The following is a 19582-nucleotide window of genomic DNA, read 5'->3' on the forward strand; positions in this document are numbered from 1 at the left end:
TCAGTTACTGTCAGCAGGGCAGATGGGCTGATAATTGTGCCTTTAATGGGAGACATCCACCAAACATCTGTAAAATGCAGATATATCGTGAAGAAACTGAGAATTCCTCTCTGTTAAGGCCTTAAATGCAATTTTAGGTGCTGTGTATGTGGCTGGAAGGTTTTCTGTGATCCTCAGCAAAGGGGGGTTAGAACGGCTGGGCTTCCTTTGAGAAACTGTCAGTTGAGTTACTTCACAAAGTTATTGACATTGTGTGATGAATTAAACACATTTCAGAATAAAAACAGTATGGGGAAAATATGTTCAGTACTTTGTTTGATTGGGTGGTTGTTCTGTGTGTAAAACCCAAGTGGCTGGTGCTCATTTCTCACTTCTTTAATTTTATGCTCTTCCTCACCATCACTTTTCCCTCCTCTTTTGGCAGGATGAGAAAGCAGAAGGATTCATTAGTTTACCCGAGTTCAGGATAGACAGAGCAATTGAATGCAGACGAAAACAGTGAGTAAAGTGCCAGTTTTGTTTGTAAACCAAAGGATCGCTGTTGGAACTTTACTGTACATAGGAATAAACATTTGCAAAGTCCACCAAAGGAAGCTACTCAGAAAACTTTGACATCTGTAAATGGTGCAGCATAGATCCCCTTACGCTTTAGTATTTTTCTTTATTAAAGAAGATATAATGTAATGTAAACTTCATAGCTGGATTACAGTGAATTGAGTAACTCTTTGCTCAGTTTGTCACATAGCTCAGTTACCACTTCAGCCAAGTAAGTAAAGTAAAACACAGATAACACTTTACTCAAGAGATAAAACTTTCTCAGGTTCACAACAGCCACATTGATAAGAATCAAATGTGCAATAAATGCCCATAGGAAACAGCATTAAAAATGTCATAGCAATGGATGGTAAATATAATCTTAATTTTCTCCTTTATGGAGGAAGCTTTACATACCCAATATTGTGTTGTTCTCAACTGCTAAAATATTTAGGTTCCATATGCAAAATGAGCATTGCATTATTGCTTATGTGCATATTGCTACTTTTACATTCTGCTCCCAGTAAAAAGCACATTATAAGCTTTTCCATAATTAAGGCATATTTAATAACAGACACTCACTGGAAATTGCTTCCAAGCAGTGTTGGGATTGGAATTAACATGTTTAACAGAACAATTCCAATGCTTTCAGACAAGCACTTTGCTGGTATCTCCTCAGTTACTCGCATTTGTTTTCTTTATGCTTTCCTAATTTAACTAAGCATCCTGGATTTTTGGTGTGCTTTTCCAATGACTGAATGCAGTTTTGGTCTGAGGAATACAAGTCCTATGACTATGAACACATGTACAACGGAGATATTGAAGATATGAATTGCAACAGAGTCTGCTCATCAGAAAATCAAACCTCTTCATTTTCTGCTCTTGCATGGAGATGTTATTACCGTGTCTGAGAAGTACAAGATAGTGTAATTTATACTTCTATTCCTCCTTTCAGCTGAGGGTATCACTATAGAAATTACACATGAACTGAGCACTATAAATACCTCAGAGCAATGAGTAGATATTAATAATGATATTGAACAAAAATACAGGAAAAATAATACCCTTTTGTTAGAATATAAAGCACTTAACAGATTTCAGTGAATTAAGCAAGATCAAACAGAAGGTCATTGTGCATAGCTAGAAATAGCTTCCAGAGCTTTCCTCTAAGCATGAGAACACAATCCCTCAGAACTCTGCTCAGAGAACCATTTCTGGAGGGTGTATGCTCAGGAAAAACTCCGATTAACCGAAACTTTGCGCAAAGCTGAAAGCTCAGAACCTTCAGGCTTTGAATCCTTTCAGAAAGAGGCAGGTCCAGAGGTAAAAGTATAATGAAGATGTTCATAGTATATTCCCTTTATTCCTGAGCTGAATTTCCCTTTGATTTCTTCCTTCATGGACTATCATTTATGTATTTCCCCCGTCATAAAACCCACACTTTACATTTGCCATTATTTTATCTGCTCCTCTGAAACTGCAGAGGATGTAAGTGCAGCGTCAGGCTCACTTAAATTTGGTATATCCAGCATGTGGGAGTGGAGGTCCTGCTTGTATCCAGCCAGCTCCAACCCACAGCCCCTGGGAGCACATGTGGAAAGCATTCCCTGTCCTGTGCTGTCTTACCAAGGACAGGAGCCTGATTCCATTGCCCGATTCCACTGAAAAGCTAAAATCCCACTGTCACTTCTTCAGCTCTCTCAAAACAAAGCTGAGAACATTTGGGGACTCAGCTTGGATTTCCCCTCAGATTTCTGTTATTTTCAGAGCCACTGATGTGAAATGTTCAAACCCCTTTGAACAAAAGGATTTGAAGTCTTACTGGGATAATTAATGGATTTCCCTTTCCCACTCTTGTGCTGGATGGAGAGTTCTGTTTCATAGCTTCACTGCTCCTGATGTCCACAGCACACAGGGAATGGAGTAGCCTTAAGAAAGCTTTCACAAGAATATACAGTAATTGCATTATTCTGTATGGTTTGATGATTTGCCTCAGTAATGCATTTAATGAAGGTACACTGATTATTATCTCAGACTGGTTCAGCTCTCCAGGCTATATTTGGACCCAGAATGACCTCATCCCTGTGAAAGGAGGCTTTTTGCATTGACACTGAAAACCTTTCCACTGCTTTTAGGCAACACCTGCATCTTCCTGATTAAAAATGGTCATGCTGTATGAGGAATCATAGTTATTTCAGTCTGCATGCTGTGGCATGACATGAACATTGTGTTATTTTCAAAGACACTGGTAATTATAATGCCCCATGATGAAGCTGATCCCCAGATATAAAGACAAATTGAACTAGTAATATAATTAATCATTATTAACTAGTGCTTTGCCTGAACCTTCAGCAATTTCCACACAGTGAAAACTTTCATTGCCTGGTTAATGCAAATTTAGGTCTTGAATTTATCAAGGATAAATTGGCACTTTGTGTCGAGACTGTGCAGTTGCTCTATACAAATGTCATTGATGTGGTACAAGTAGACATGAAGTTTTAAGTAACATAGAGATGAAGTTCTAGCTTAAGTGTTACTACACTTTTAGTAATTTTTATTGCTTCTGCAAAGAACTTGATAGGCTTGCAGACAGCAAACCCCACTTGAGCAACTAGTGGGTCCCCACAGGGAAGAAGCTTCCTAGGCTATATTAAAAGTGATTATTCCCTTATCCTTGGCATTCATTACACCACATCTACACCATTGCATCCAGTTTGGGGCCCCCCAAAACAAGCAAAATGTAAAATATACAGATATCATTCTTTTGCACTATTCGTATTTATGCATCTCGAATTGTTTCCCTGGAGACTTTTCTCCTGTTCCAAATGCTGGTGTATCTAAATGTTTCCCTAATAATAATCTTGGTGACACGGCTGGGAGATGAAGATGGATTTATTGTCATATTTCGCAGCCCTGACACAGAACTGCAAAACATTTCAATGAAGAGTTTGCACAGAATTAGAATCTCTATGTCATAACAATAAAGGGCTGTTTTCTGAGTCTGTAAACATGTAACAGTGCAATCCACTATTGCAGCTGGAATTCTCACCATCTCAGGAAATCAACATAATATCAGGCAAAAAGATCTTAAGGAACATTCACGTAGTAACCAATTGAGTCTGCTGGGACCTGGCATGTGAGAACTCCTTTGCAGGAAGACCTGCAGCATTTAACTGATCTACCCTTGACAAAATTCTTGCTCTTTCTGCATTTTATGATCCACTCACAAATTCTTTACCAACTGAGACAGGAGCCTGCGGTGCCTTATCTGTTGCATAGTCCTGATTTCACCTCCCTGTCCCTTAATTGAGGTGGAGTTACTGTGAGAATGTAACAGTCAAATAAATAATCACAGAATCACAGACTGGTGTGGCTTGGAAGGGACCTCAAAAATCATTTAAAAATCACCTTATTCCAACTCCCTGCCCATGGTCAGGGACTCCTTCCACTAGAAAACGATCCACTGATCACAGATTGGATGACATTACAAGAGCACAGTGGAGCCAAATTAAATTGTGTTTATCACACTGACTCTGACGTTTTCTAACTTTTAAAAGGTTCATTTGAGACCCCAATATTGGCATTTTAATGCCTTTATGTATGTAAATGTCCTGCCTAGGAAAATAAACCTATTTACAAGCAGGCACTCCATCATGTGATATTATCTCAGGATTAGCCAAAAGGATTAGGATCTTTAGATCCACCACATAATCCTCCCCAATTCCAGCCAATCCTGACACCTCAGCACTGGGAGATGTTGGGCAAATGGAACAGGAGAAGGTGTAGATGTTGCACAGAGTTCAGACCAAAAATATAACTATGCAGGAGTGTTTGTTCAGTCATGAATTTCTATTTTGAGCATTAAAAATTTAGCTCTGTGAGGAATTTCTGTGAGGAGGTGCAGTGTTTGCTAATCACTGTGTAATTAATGATGTGTAATGTCCTGCTCTAATTCACATGGGTATAAAGACTTGCACAAAACTATTCCACTTTCCTTACCCACAGACAGATAGCAGCTGTTTTCACAGAATCACTTGGAGTTGCTGGTACTTGGTGGGCACAGGGGAGTAAAAAGTTCTGCAACAAGAAGCAGGACACTAATAATAAGAATTTTTGATGTGAAAATCATGTTATACCAATTGGGTAAAAGAAATCATCGATTTGATCAGAGCATCCTTAAAACTACATTTCTATAATGATCCCAAGTAGGTATAATTAACAGGCCTGTGCCATCTAGTGGGCAGCAGAAAGGTTCTACCCTGTGTGGGATTTCACATTTAGTCACTGCTTTTATTGACAGAATAGAAGTAGCCAGGGGCGTGAAGCTTTGCAGTTGGAATTATCACTGTCCAGATACCAAAACAATACTGAAATACCTCTCCAGTCTTCTTTATGGAATTTAGATGTTTTATGGTGACCTTCTGTGCAAAGATAACCTTACCCTTTTATACCTCTAATCTCATGAAAAAGAAAACTGCACATAAATATAACTCTGCTGTAGGACTTTTGTTAAGAAAGCCTGTTACTGGATGCATTTTAATTAATAAAATATATAGGAAAATCAGTGTGACCAAGGGAAGGTTCCTCAGCTTTCATTTTGTCTCTGAAAATTGAAAGAAATTGTAGTAATTAAAAAACCACTCATTTGCATTTAAGCTATTAATAGTGGAAACATTGCATCACAGGTTCTTCATAATTACACGTGTAATGATTCCTAATCTAGTTCTTACATCTGGCAATTACTACCTAAATGTCAGTATTTTAACATAAATGTTATGAATGATAGTGTGGCATTTTTTGTAACATTTGCCACCTAATCAAATTAATAGTCTTTAAAGCTGGGAGTTTGTGGTTTCCTTGATAGCAATGCTCATTTTCATTATATCCCTACAAAAATTTTGTAAAAATACGATTATTGTTCTTAGCTGAGGGAGAGCCCAGGGATTAGATCACATAAAAGCATTAATAAAAAGCATTTTATGTGAACTATAATCACCCATGCTGTCAGACTGATTATTATCTATTATTCCAGTGATTTCTAATTTAACAGAACTTGGCAGCCCTCTATATTTCTTTTTGTAGGACACAAATAAATCCAAATATATGAGCAGAGGTGGGGGGATCAGACCCTTATTCCTCTAGCTGATCTTTGGAATACAACTAAGATGTACTTCAATATACTCAACAAGATTTTCAAGAATTTGTTAGATGTGAAACATCAGTGGTTATTGAAAGGATTTATACTTCTAAGTCCTTCAAGGGCTTTTGGAATTTTTACAAAGCATGAGGTTCACAAATGGAGATGTAACCAGAGCAGGAGGAATCCAGCTATGAATCTGTGCAGCAAGATTCAGCCTGAAGGTTACAAATGCCTGTGAAACCTGTCCCATGCTGAGGAATCACCGAGCAGGGCAGTCTTGTGTATTTGTAGACAAGCTGAAAAAAAGTGGGTTTTATTCTTTGTGCTCTTTTTATAGTGCCTTCAAAGCATGTCACCCCAAAATAAAGAGCTTCTACTTTGCAACCGACTGCCTTGAAGAAATGAACAGGTGAGTTGTGTCTCCTCTTGATCGTGGGATGTTCTTTATCCTGGTGCTCCAGCATTTCATCTCCACAGAATTATACTCTGGGAGATCATGCTGGCTGATGGTGTGCTCAGGACTTAGTCCACTCAGGCTTCCACTAATTTTAGTAAACACATCACATTCTGTGGCTCACTTTGCTGAAATTTTCTGCAAAGGAAAGTCAGTTGTGTTGGTCTCATCTACACTAATTAGAAATTGGGTTTTTTTAATGGGTTCAAGGTTTATCACCTTTGTGATTTTTTTGTTAATCAAGGTTGGAAGTCTTAGTGGGATCAATGTTTCTGTTATACAAAAACAATGCAAGCACACCAAGGCTCACGCAGAGTATGCCCAGTGATGGGACAAGGCATTTTAAAGTTAGCTCTGGTGACAATCCACAGTAACATGACATGACCTGAAACCAGAGAAAAACAATTTGGAGTAATTTTTGTAACAGGAATGGGATTGAAATTGAGATGCATTTATTTTTTATGCCAGAATTAATATATATTTATTTGTATAAAAAGAAATAAAAATCAACTTCCTCCCCACCCCCAAGAAAAAACCACAACATTTAAACTCAGAAGTAACTAATTTTGTTCACTACATCACTGTCCCAGCACAGAGCAGAGGCCAGCAAAGTTCCATTTTGGGGGCTGCAATGTGCTTTTAGATGTCCTTGAGTGCACTGGGAGGACATTCCAAACTTCTGACTGGACAAGGCCCTGGACAACCTGATCCCACATTAAAGCTGGTCCTGCCGTGGGCGGGTGTGAGAACAGACACCTCCTGAGAGCTCTTCTAACCCAAATTACTCTGTGCTTCTCTTGTGATTCAGTGATGAAAGCAGAGCTTAGGAAAAGGTGGGCTGGTGCCTTTGATTCCAAAAGGCACAGTCAAATGTCCTACCCCCTCCTGTTACATCAGGAGTTTGTGTATTCCCAGCTGAGGTGAAAAGCAAGGACACGAGGGACAATGTCACCACATTGGGAAGTCTGAAATCTTTCCTGGCACCGTTGTCTATAACTTTGAGATTTAGTTTGTTCTTACTGTTTGCCAGCTGGGAAAGACAGACCTACCTCAGGATACAGCTGGATTTTTCTTTGGAATACTAATGCCTAAAAATTATTATTGAATTGAACATTCCCATCCCAAGGTTTACAGCACACGGTGTGTTGATGTAGGAGACTGGCTGGGTTGAAGCAGCTCAGGCCTGTTTATTGTGCACTGAGGAGGATGATGAGGTTCAGTCACTGGGATACTTTCAGGGTATAAGTTTGCTGAAACATATTTTTTCCCTGTTGTTAATGTTCCATTGTTCAGTTCTGTTGTGTGGCTCAGATTTGTTCAGACCAAACCAAAGTGAGGGTGTTCTGTTGTTTAACTCAGCGTGGTCTCTGCCTTGGCTTTAGTTACTGTGGGAGCTCTCGTTTGCTCAAGTGCCATCGATCATATTTATCTATTATACATAAAGGGTTCTGACTCAAGGAAAACCTGCAAGTCTTGACATAGTTCAATAAGCTGCTTTTAAAATATCCATTGATTTTTCCATGGGGAGCCAAAGGAGCTGCCTTTATGGCCCTGTACAGCCTTTGAGCAGAGGAACAGCTGGGAAGGTGCCAGCATGTCTTTTCATATCATACCACCACTTCACATCCTTTACTTTGGAATTTACAAGAGCCTTTTTCCTGATTTTTTGGGTCTGATTACCACGGGAGAAGGCAAAGGGTGAACTTCTACTTGAAGTATTTTGTACAGTATTTTCCCTTCAGCAACGCTGTTCCTGTAGAACACTTGTAATTCACTCCTCACCCAAATGATGGATGACTCTGCTACCTCTGTGAAATCCCTGGGCATCCCCTGCAGCTTTTCCATGCTTCCTGGAACTCCTTCTCCCATATGCCCTGTGTGAAATTCAAAGTGAGGAAGGAAGATTCATAGATGAGAAGTGCATTTAAAATACTAATTTCGCAAATCTCTCTCTTCCCAGCAAATTGCTGACCATGTAATGTGAGGAAATAGAGCAAATGCTTTGCATGGTATCTGCCTTTCCTGCTGTCACCACAAAATTTAACTGGATTTTCCATGCTGACAGAGGGGTAGATCCTTCATGCTGAAAAGGAAAGGAGTTCTAACGTGGGGAGGAACATTCTTTATTCACTATGTGGGGAATCTTTGCTCTTTCTTCAACTGCCTTTACCACCAGCTGTTGTTTCAACAGCTCTTTTTAGACTTTCTTACATCAGGTTCGCTGTTTAATAGTTTTTCCCACTCCAGAATATTGTCATCTGCCTTTGACCCAGCATTGCTGGTGGGGGGGTTGTACCCAACAGGCAGGAATTGATTTGTCTGTACAGATCGAGGTGCTCAGCTGGGGCTGAGCTTTTCCTGCTGTGCTTTCCAGTGCAGACACACTTGGCTCTGCAAAATTAATGCTCGTGCTGTTTTGTCAGGTCTTACACGAGCACAGTCGTGTTCTTGGAAATGAATTAATAATGGAATTGATGAGCTCATCTTTTGCTTGCTACTCCAGGCTTGTTAAAGGCCTTATTTCCCAGAAGTGTTTCATCTATTACCACCCCACACATAACCTGTTTATGGCTTTAATTAGCATTGAGTTTCATATTCGGTTGTTTTACAATATCTACTTTATTTAAAACTTCCATGTCATTGAAGTCTGCAGTGCAGTGCATTTACAACCTCCTCATGGGCTCCAAATATTAAATTTAAAAAAGTTTCTATTTTAGGCTGAATAATTTGATCATATTTGATTTGAATAACTGGGTTAACTTTGCAATTTTAATAACTCCCATAAATCTTTTGCGTTCATTCAAAACACATAACAAATATCTGTTACTGAAACAGAATAATGATTGATTTTTATAGGGGTTACCCAATATTTTTCAAGGAAAGACCTGAAATATTACAATTCAATATTTCTTTTCAAATGAAACTGCTTGAAAATTGAAGTATTCTGAATTAAGTCTCCATTGTTTATAAGCAAATGTTATGGTGTCTCCCATCTACTTTTATGTATGGAGTATAACTGAGTTACTCCAGACTTGCCCTAAATCATCCTGTTTATTACTAAAGTTTGTTCAACTGTCTCCCTTAAATTTGGAGTGGTTTAGTCTCCTGGAGAGGTCTTGTCCAAATCAGATGGTGAGCCAGGATTGACACAGTTTTTACAGTTTCAGTGTTCTTTGTCTTCGTTTTAAAGAAACCAACACCTCAGAAAAGGCCTTGGCAACTAAAACTTTCATACATGTGGCCCTATTAGACATTTTCCCCCTAAAACAAGAGCTCCTGGAGAAGTGTCACATCTGCCTGGCCTATTTTAACAGTTCTTTAACGATAGGGCTGAGTTATTGCAGAGCTCTGGCTCCATGAAAAGCAAGGAGAGAATTCTGCAGAACAGGAAAGGTATTTTTCAAACAGAAATCCCTGAAATGGAAGTTCCCAATGGTGCTGTAAGCAGACATAAAGAGCAGGTTTTCCCCTTCCTCCTTTATGTTCCCATAAACTTGTTTCAAACCCGTGCCCGAGGCCACGTCAGCCCTCTAATTTATTGTTCTCACATAAAAGCTCAGAAGTTGCAGCACAAGTAGAACAATTTTGTGATCAGAATGAGCTGCAGGCCCAGGGACTGGGTGAAACCACAACGTTTATGGGAGTGAGCAGGGCAATAGTGGAGGAGAACACCAGGAATTCCTAAGAGTGAGCTGTAAGTCTTCCAAATCTCCTTTCCTTGGCTTGTCACCCAGCTCCTCATTTCTAGGATTTATGGATGATTTACTACAGAGCCGTGAACTACCATTTCCCCCTTAATTCAGTTTGAGACCCTCTGGTTTACAGAGTTGCACTAAAGGAGTTTGCAATCCACAATTGCAATTATCCACTCAAATTAGCATTCAGGTGTGAATTCCTCCCTGGTGCAGGAGCAGGATCTGCATTGGCTTTCTGCACTAATTTAAATTACAAAATTAACTTAATCATATTCTGCTGTAAATAATACCATTGTGAGTTGATCCAGTTCTTCTGGGAGCCAAAGAGTTCAGCTGCATTTAATATTGCAGGTTTAGTGATTCCAGCTCTGCATGTGTCCCAGTCCAGACTGGGGTGTGAGACACTGAGCTAACACTGCCAAACCTGAAGATTTAGTGAGAGAAATAAGTAATATCATAATTAAATAGTTGGGCACTTAAGAGGATTGTTTGGCCTATTTGATCTGATTTCTTTAAGACTATGTGAAAGTAGAATTACATAATTTCTCAAGTAAATAATCTCATTTCTTAAAAAAAATCCCCTCTAAATCCCAAAAAACCCCACCTAAACTTCAGACCATGCTAAACTCAGTTCTGTTGCTTATAAGGAATGTTTCCTTTTCTCCAGAGCTTTCTTTTGGGCCAATCATTTGGTGAAAGCTGGGGCAAAGACTTGAATAAATGACTAAATAGAAGTTACAGCAGAGTGAATTTTTGTGACTGTTTTGGTAGATTTTCTTAGGGATTATTATTGGTTTTATGTGAAATTATAGTCTATCAGTTACTGTGTGCATATTCTCAGTGCTACATGACTATATTTATACAATAAATGCTATTTTACTACCAGAAGGGTAATTTATTTGCTACAGAAATAATAAACTTCTTTTGTCTGTTACCCACTGGGGAAAACCAAAACCAAACAAAGAAACCCACGCCAAACCAGACTTCTGAGTAGAGAGGCATAATTGTGCCTTTGTTTGACAGGGTGAAGTTCAAAAAAAATTGCAAATAAAAATAAATATCCCATGAAGTGCATGAAGTAGATGCACATGCGAAGAGGGCACGAATTGCCACGGTTCACTTGTCAGCTCTGGAGCTGTCTGGGGCTTTTTTCCTGTTTTTCCAGGCTGACAAATCTAAGAAGACAATGCATGAAACAAGATCAACAGTCATGTCAAATTATCAAGTCAGAGAGTACTTACAGTTTATCCCATGAACGATTTTACTTAACAAATCCCAGCAAGTGTGACAAATAAAAGAGTGGAAACAGGGGCTGCTGAGAGTTGATACATTGGGAGGGATGAGCTCATTGAGAACACTCTGCTCTCTGTTATATTTCACTGGGAGACATTTTCGGGCTTCTTTTGTATTGAGGAAAATCAAGGCATCATTTCAACCAATCCTATCACTGGAAGCTTTATCTTCTTAAATGAATGTGTTACCTGCACAACCTCAGGAAATAGTGAAAATAATGTACCTTAGGAACCCAAATGGGAAATGTATTGATTTTTTAGGTGTCCAGTAGGAAAGAATGGTCAGGGAGAAGCAGCATAACAAGTACAAAATCAATTTTGAAATCTAATTCTGTATTGCAGAGAATTTTGCGGTGAATTCTGAAATATGATTATCCCACAGATGTAAAAAAAAATATAATACAAAGCTTTTGATTCGAAATTAAATATAAACTGCACTGAATAAATTCTGTGTATTAAATAAATGGTTCAAGGGAATCTCTATTTTAATAGACTTAAAGGTAACTCGATGCAAGTGAAATTTAACTTCCACTTTAGTTCTAGTTTTTCATTTTAACCAAAAAATCTCAAGTGTAGAAGCAATTTCAAAAGTGAAGAAAGAGATATTCCTGCACTGAAACATGTATAACTCAAACCTGAGGTGACAAAGGAGTGCGAGAATTATTGATGAAAAGAAGCAAGAAAGCAGTTCTTGCATTCAAGCCATATTTATTTATTTATTTATTTATTTATTTGAAATAAGTAACTATTTATTTATTCTATCCTTTAATACCTTAGGATTTCATTGATTTTATTTTTAAAGGAACATTTAACAGAAAGAAGTAGTAAAAGTGAGTGGACTTTTTCTTGAATTTACACCTTCTCAGGATATGTTCTTTATTTATTTTTTCACTTGAATTAAACTGTTTCTTCTCTAAACCAGCCATCTGGTATGTGCAATAAGTGTATCCAGAGGATATTAGCAAATAAAACTTACCTCAGCCTCAGCAACCCACTTCTTCCTGACCTGTTCTCTGTGAGTTTATGAAAGTTTTAACTATAACCCTGAAAATGACAACCTTGCACCTCTTTTTTTTAAAAAAAAAGTTTTCCTTCTTGCTTTTGGTTTTTATTCTTCTACACTAAAGGTATGAGTTCTGTCTAATTTATGATGACTGAGATTGTCGAGTTGTTTCATTTTTTTAATTGTGCCTTTTTTTACTCTGGGCCGTTAGAAAGGAACAGAGTGAAAAAGGGGGTGAATGTGATGCCACTGTGAAAACCATAGTTGTCTTTAGAACCTCCCACTGACCTTGGGCTGGCTCAGCCCCCCAATCAGCAGGAGTAAATTCCAGCAGCCAGGGAACAGAAATTATTGCATTTGTACCATGAGGGATGGCATATTCTTGTTTTTAAGGCAGTGTGTTGAAGAGCAAGGCAATATGAAATAGTTTCCTGGTTGTTTGGCCCACTGTAACACTTTCCAGTGTTTCTGTTGGGTGATCAGAAAGCAAATGTGCTCCTGACAACTGGGGGCAGTTCAGGCATGATTCACTCTGCACTCCCAAGCTTTGATTACTGCAGCAGCTCTTCAGTCCCTCTCTGCCCCGGGTGCCTTCGTGCTCATCACTGTCCAGCCTGGGGGACGCTCAGACTCTTGGAGGCCCTGGGCTGTAACCCCTCATTCTAACCAGAATTATCTCAGTAAATTTAACTTAACATCCTACCAGGCAGCTCTCTTTTATCCCAAAGCGATGACAACAGTGCCTGTTTGTTACCAACAGAACTAATTAAAGCCAAGTTTGATTTATTTAGAATTTAATTGAGACAAAGAATAAAACTTACTTATGCATTTTGATGACTTTACTTGAGGCTCACCTTTCCCTGCCTTTGGTTCACCAGGGCAATAAAAGATAATTAACCCATTTCTTGGTGCCCTGTAGGTTGTTACAACGTGCCTTGGTAAGACAGAGATTACATATCCATGGGGACGTTGTACAATATTGAAGGTGAAATGTTGAGGCAGAGGATCCCTGGGCTATTTAGTGCCGCTCCTTGTCATCACAATTTCTCTCTGGAATGCAAACCCCGTGCTCTGTTGGGTGGCCCAGAGCCAAACTTAGTGAAACATGCTGGTTAAGTTGTTTATTTATCAAAAGAAAAGAGGTTTGAAATTACCAAAGAAAAAGGGTGTGGTTTGGTGGTGGGGAGAGAGGAGTCCAGCTGAGGTACAGTGGGATTGCAAATGACACCTGCCAGAACATGTGTGTCTGCTTGTGACCATGGGGCAGCCAAAGAGCCATTGGGGTACAGCTTAGAAACCAAATCAGACCAACCCCAAACTGGGGTTTTGCTGTAGCTGCTTGTAAGGTGTGGCACACACAGCCTGGCATTGCCTGACCTTCACTCAGACATGCCCTCATCCATCCCTGGGGAGGCCAGACCTCCCACAGGTGCTCCTCATCCATCCCTGGGGAGCCCAGAACTCCCATGGGTGCTTCTCATCCATCCTTGGGGAGCCCAGAGCTCCCACGGGTGCTCCCCAGCCATCCTTGGGGAGTCCAGAACTCCCATGGGTGCTCCCCATCCATCCCTGGGGAGCCCAGAGCTCACAGGGGTGCTCCCCATCCATCCCTGGGGAGCCCAGCTCTCATGGATGCTCCCATTGCCTTCCTGGGACCTGCCCTTTGCCCCCAAGGCTTTCAGTGCACAGTTCAGAACCAAACGCCTGAGTTTCCAAGCTCCCCATAAAGAACTTTTGATAACCTTGAGTGCCAGTTTTCCCAAAAATGAAAGTGGTTTGCTCATCAAGGAAATTCATCAAGTTTATGCAGCGTTCCTTTTGAACTGAGTTTGCATTTCCTTGGGAGAAAAAAAATGTTAACCGTAAGAAAATGATCCGTAATCTCAGCACTTGTATAACTCCTGATTAACCTCAAAAACATTCACTCATGCTTTTTTTAAAAACACAAAGCCTAAAATGGAGAGTCTACTTCTTTTCTCAGAAGAGATTTTATCATTATAAGCCACTGAATGTCATCAGATAACCCATTATGTCGGCTTGACAAAGAGCTGACTCTGAACCGGGGTAAATGAGGTAAGAAAGTCCTTGGAACTAGAGCTGGGGATCATCTTGGCCTTTGAAAAAGAAAAGTCTGAGCAGCCTTGGAGAAGGAAGATTATCTTCAGCTAATTCCAGCTTTGGCCATGTGTAAAGCTGATACTCTGTGTATCCTAAGGATATCCATGTGCTCTGGGAGATCAATATTGACACTTTGGTTTCTATGTGTGCTTCCAAGATCTGAAATTTTCAAATTAACAATGAGCAACAAGAGAAATTTGGCGAGACATTTAAGACAATCTGAATTTCCATCCACTGCCCACCCAAATGGCTGAGTCTGTTTTAACTTGGAAAATGGTAATTAGTTCTAATTTATCATTGGTGCTTAAGCAGAACCTCAGTTGAAGGCACTGAGCCATCCTGCTTAATTGCCAGAGGCATATGGCAAAGTATGACTAAAACTATTTTGCTCCAATGCTAATGAGTATAGAAATTCAGGAACTGTTCAAAAACTAGTGAATACAAACCCTTAATAATGCCCAGGGAATGATGTCATTCCATTCCTGCCATAAAGAATCTGCCTTGCAGGAGCAGCAAATGCCAAATGATCGTTTGCAGAGTGAAATGATGCTGGTGAGCACTGTGGAAAAGCTGCTCTGCAAACCTGTTAATCCATTTTAAATGTACTTTCTTGGTGATAAAGATGAGTTATTGATGTGCTGATACAAACAATGTCTGTAAGCAGTGCTAAAACCCTGCAGTTGGTATTTGTGAAAACTAATCATCATTCCCAGTTTCATTTCCAATTTGCTCGCTTCTGTTTTCCTGAAAGGCAAAGCAATGTGATTGTACAATCCTTTGTATTTTCGTAGTTCTGCAAGTAAATTAAGCCCTCTCACAATTCCCTGCAAGGAGGAAATGTTGCTGTTCCCTTTGGCTCCTTAGGAAAGCCGTGAGATCCGTGCAGGGGTTTGCTGAAGGCTGCAGTGAGTCAGTGCTGTATCCAATATTACAGATTAAGATCGTGGCTCTGGGCTCTGCAGAGCCTCCACCAGGAGATCAATACTGCTGAACTGGGGGCTATTTTTAGTGGAGAGTTCACTTCACTCTTCCTTCATTTTCTGCCTCCTTGTTGAGCCTACCACCTTCCACACACCCCTTATAGAGAATAATAATCACACACCTCCTCAGAAGCTTTTTTTTTCTCTTCTACTACAAGTGGGAAAGAATTACGCTGGATATTTTCCTTGTTTTAATCTGCAAAGCAACTTCTCCTTATGATACCGCACAAGTTGTTCACTAATGTCTTTCCTAAAGTCTCTGAAATATGTTTTTGTCATTATTCATTAACCAAGAACATAATTATTAACAAATTTGATGCTGCAATGTTAAAAAAGAAAAAGGAGCTGCTCCTAGAAAACCTTCATGGGCAATATATTGGGAAATTAATGACATGGTAAATAATTTAGTCACTGAGTAAGGGGATGCTTCAGAAAACATCCCAACCATTACAGATGGCATTAAAGGGCTTTTTCTTTGGTTATGTTTCCTTTTTGATGAAAATAAGCTAATTCTTGATTTTTCCAGTTGCTGAACATTAAGAAGTGACTTTCCCCTCTCTGTGTTCATTTCCCTTTTTTCTAGTTTTTCAATTATATATTGTATGAATATCCAGTAATCTTACATGAAGAAAACTCTGAACCTAAAATAAACTATAATACTTTCCCAGTGAAGCAGAAAATCTCATCTTTGATCAGACTAATTAATTTTGGGATAAAGAAAGAAACCAGAACATCTGATGTGAAATGTAAATTTTGCAGTACTTTCAATTTACCAAGTTTTGGTATAGAAACCTAAGATTCCATTTAAAAAAAAAAAAGGAAAATGAAGTTGATATCACAGCTCAACAAGACTAAACATTTATATCACCAGTATTGTGAATCCAAACTAGCAAACAGCCAGTGGAATTCTGCCATAGGCTGTTTTAGCTTTCTGAGGATGCAAATTTAATACAAGTTATTCCCTAATACAGGTTTTCATACAATAATTATCATCATTCTATTTTCTAGTATTTTGGAAATTTGGTCAAGTTCTTGAAATTGTTAGGAGTAGCAATCAGAATAAATGTGATGTCCTCCTGCACACTGTGTCTCTGGAAACCATTCCTCACAAATTTGCAGAAGCAGCATAGAGAGGGTTTGGTTCTGCTTAAGGGGGACATTCTCTGCTCTCCACAGGCTATAAAAATCCCACTTATTCTTTGCTGAAGTTGGCATGTTTGTATGTGAGCTCCACACTTTCCTGATGATAGAAGGATGATTGATGTCCTGGTCCTTCAGGGTTCCAGGCAGCAGAATAAAATGCCAAGGTCTGATCCTGTATGAGGTAAAGACCTCTAGCAGATGTGACCATGAGTCCAGAAGAACTTCTGCAGTGGCCTGAACTGGGATGTCCTTCACTTGCAATTATTCACCTTTGAACACTCCTGGCTTGTGCTTTTAACAGCCTGAACAGTGCTCAGGTTTTGCATTAACCATTGTCTCTGACTTTTCCAGAGGTTAGGAATGTGTGTGCCCTCAGATTTACATAAGATGTGCCTTTTAAGTATCTCTTCCCCATTTTTTATCATTCTATCAGATGGATGAATCGTTTGGGTCTTGCAGCAATTGGTTACACACCTGATGACAAGGACATTCATCCAGATGAAGGTAATGCTTCAGTGATTATAATTAGGAGAGGAGAGCAGACAGCAGAGATCTGTTCAGTGTCTCAACAAACTTGGAGATGTCATAACTGACTCCTTTATTAACATATGGCCGTATCTTTTCAAATACCAACTTTTATAAGAATCCTTATCCTTGAAGAACTCCAGTTATTGGTGCCACCACTAAAGAAAATAAAACCCTGAGTAATAATTTTAAGAAATATTTAAAATAAGTGATAAAGAGAATTCAGGGTTCAGGGTGAGGTGTGATCTCCCATATCCCAGCCCTCAGGGATGATCATCCCCCTAAAGCAAGTGAAGACACCACAAACCCAGGCAACATGTGCTTTTTGTGCCTCCTGAGCTCAGGTTCCAGCCTTGTCTTTCCCCACCACCCACAGTGGAATTATGCTGACACAATAAAGTGCTGAGGTTCAGCTCTACTTTGGCATCTGGAATGAAGTTTCTCTTTGACAGTCTGTGACCTGAAGTTGGGGTTTAGGTGCAGTGGGAGTCAGGTGCCCAACCTGCTTTCTGTAACGCTGCCCTAAAGCATTTGGAGATTCACGTACAGATCTGTGTTTCTCAGTGCCAGACATTCCCACAAGCCTGTTCCTTGTGGCTGCCAAGCCCTGTGGATGACTGGGGAATGTTTACCTTGCCTTGCTAATGATGTTTTTAAAATGTGGGACCTGCTTGGTTGTGGAAAAGCACAGGAGTGAAACCAGGAATGCTTTGTTAGCAGATTACTGGAGCGAGAGTGACCAGGACGACATCGATGGCTCGCTCACCCTGAAGCAGGAGGGCACCTCAACACTGTGTGACACCTACCATCGAACACCCTCAGTGAGTCCCAAATGTTGCATTTGACAGTAGGTCACCAAAAAATCTCTGTGTGCCTTGAGTTGCACTTTCCCTGTTTTGGAACATTTAATTGCCGTAAAGGTGGAATAAAGCCGGATCTCATTGTAAGAATGAAATTATTGCTGTTCCTCATGAGCCAAGACCTGGAGGTTTCCATAGCAAGTCAGTTACAAAGGAAGGAGAGGTAAATATCTCCTGACACAGATCTGTCACCACACTGTAAATATGACTTTTTTTTTGTAGGATTGGTGAGACTACACCTGATAATAGGAACAAATATTCAAATGTTGACTTCACTGCAGAGCATGAAAAGAATGTGGTGGATGGGATAGTTTGGATTAAATGAGACTGTTTTTCAACTATGAGTATTGGATACTGGGGGATAGAGATTAAGGTCAGCTCACATTCATGCAGTAATCATGTTTTAGTTCTTCTTCTCAGAACAAATCTTTCTAGGCAGGGGGTTTTTGTTACAATATTGTGCACAATACCATAGTAGTGATAGTATTGCAAATAGAACGTTTCTATTAGACAAAACACAGACAGGCTGTGATAATTATTCTATGTTTCTAAACACAGATAGGACTGTTCTCTATTTTTCTTTCAGATTTTTCTTCAGCGTGAATGACATGATCCTCACACAGCCAGAACCAAAGAAAGAGTGACTGAGACAACAGCATCACATGGGTGAAGCTCAGACTGATTTTCACCCATGTGATGCTGTTTTATCAACTGGGATACAGGTTAAGCCCCTCCCTTTCTGTTTTTCCACATTTTTGCCTTTCTCTTTATTTTTGAATTAAATTTATACACAGACCCAGGAGAATTAATTAAAATAATTCCAGAAGTTCAGCAGTCCCCCAGTCAAAAATCTTCCTGGGTGCTGAAATTTTTGTTCTTTGGGTTTAGTTTTTGGTTTTTTTCCTTTGGCTGGATACATATCCCCTAAAAAGAGAAAATAAATCCAATTATGGTTTCTTTTTGGAGACTCCCATGTCTTCATGGCATACTGCTGGACTGAGTGTAAGCTGGGCAGGTCTTCAGGAAACCTGCATCAGTGTTGTACTGTTCTTTCCATCAGGAGCTGAGTGTGGGCAGAGAATGTGCAAAACAAGAATAGGGAGTGGTTAAAATATAGCACTTGCATAAAAGTTCTCACTGCTAATTATCTTCTGTTTACTCTAATTATCTTCTGTTTCCAGAGGTTCATATTATGACATATCAAGGACATCAGTCCATTGATTACTATATATCTCATAATTTTCTACACTACAGTCCCTTTCTTGGGTCTGTCCAAAACCTTGTCTCATGGTCAGGTGTTTCCGTGTCTTCCCAGGTGAATTCCTCCAGCCCATTCCCCGAAGCCAAACAAGGTCGACACTTTTCAAGCGAATCGACGTACTCCCATTCCTCTGCCGAGGATTCCCGGCAGGATGCAGCGGGCAGCACACACTCCTCAGGATGCAGACCCCCCTACCGAGAGCGGCGCTCGTGGCAGGACCTCATAGAGACCCCCCTGACCAGTTCAGGGCTGCACTTCCTGCAGACTGTTCCTCCCGAAGCCGAGTACTCGAGCGGCCGGCCCGGAATGTCCCCGGACAAACGAAGACAAGCCACGCTGCCAGTCCAGAGGCGACATAATTTTGAGCAGGACGGGCCTTTCCCTCTGGTGGAATGTCCCAGGGGACACAGCTCCCACGGCAGGCCCCAGAAACAACGCAGCCAGAGCCTCCCCCGGAACAGAGACGTCAGGAGCAAGGGCCGGGTAAAGTCCATCGAAGGGATGGATGACAGTCTGGAAGAGAAAGTTCCCATTAGGAGGCATAACAGTTTCTGTGCAGAAGGTGAGCTCTGGGAGA

At 40.1% G+C, this 19582-nt stretch overlaps 1 protein-coding gene across 5 annotated transcripts in view; it reads left to right on the plus strand.

Moving 5' to 3' along the window:
- LOC113971118 (connector enhancer of kinase suppressor of ras 2-like) overlaps positions 1-19582 on the plus strand; it is a 173391-nt gene that overhangs the window by 146581 nt on the left and 7228 nt on the right. For 3 of the 5 annotated variants that reach the window (XM_027690705.1, XM_027690704.1, XM_027690707.1), the window contains 5 exons: positions 425-498; positions 6012-6083; positions 16793-16863; positions 17602-17705; positions 19060-19567. In XM_027690705.1, the coding sequence (XP_027546506.1) occupies positions 425-498; positions 6012-6083; positions 16793-16863; positions 17602-17705; positions 19060-19567 (829 nt within the window). Of the gene's footprint in view, positions 1-424; positions 499-6011; positions 6084-16792; positions 16864-17601; positions 17706-18330; positions 18433-19059; positions 19568-19582 lie in introns of those variants that run through there. The other 2 variants (XM_027690706.1, XM_027690708.1) reach the window with 2 other exon arrangements.

This window comes from Neopelma chrysocephalum, unplaced genomic scaffold (genome assembly GCF_003984885.1).
Source record: "Neopelma chrysocephalum unplaced genomic scaffold, ASM398488v2 Primary Assembly neopelma1_81, whole genome shotgun sequence".
Taxonomy (NCBI): domain Eukaryota; kingdom Metazoa; phylum Chordata; class Aves; order Passeriformes; family Pipridae; genus Neopelma; species Neopelma chrysocephalum.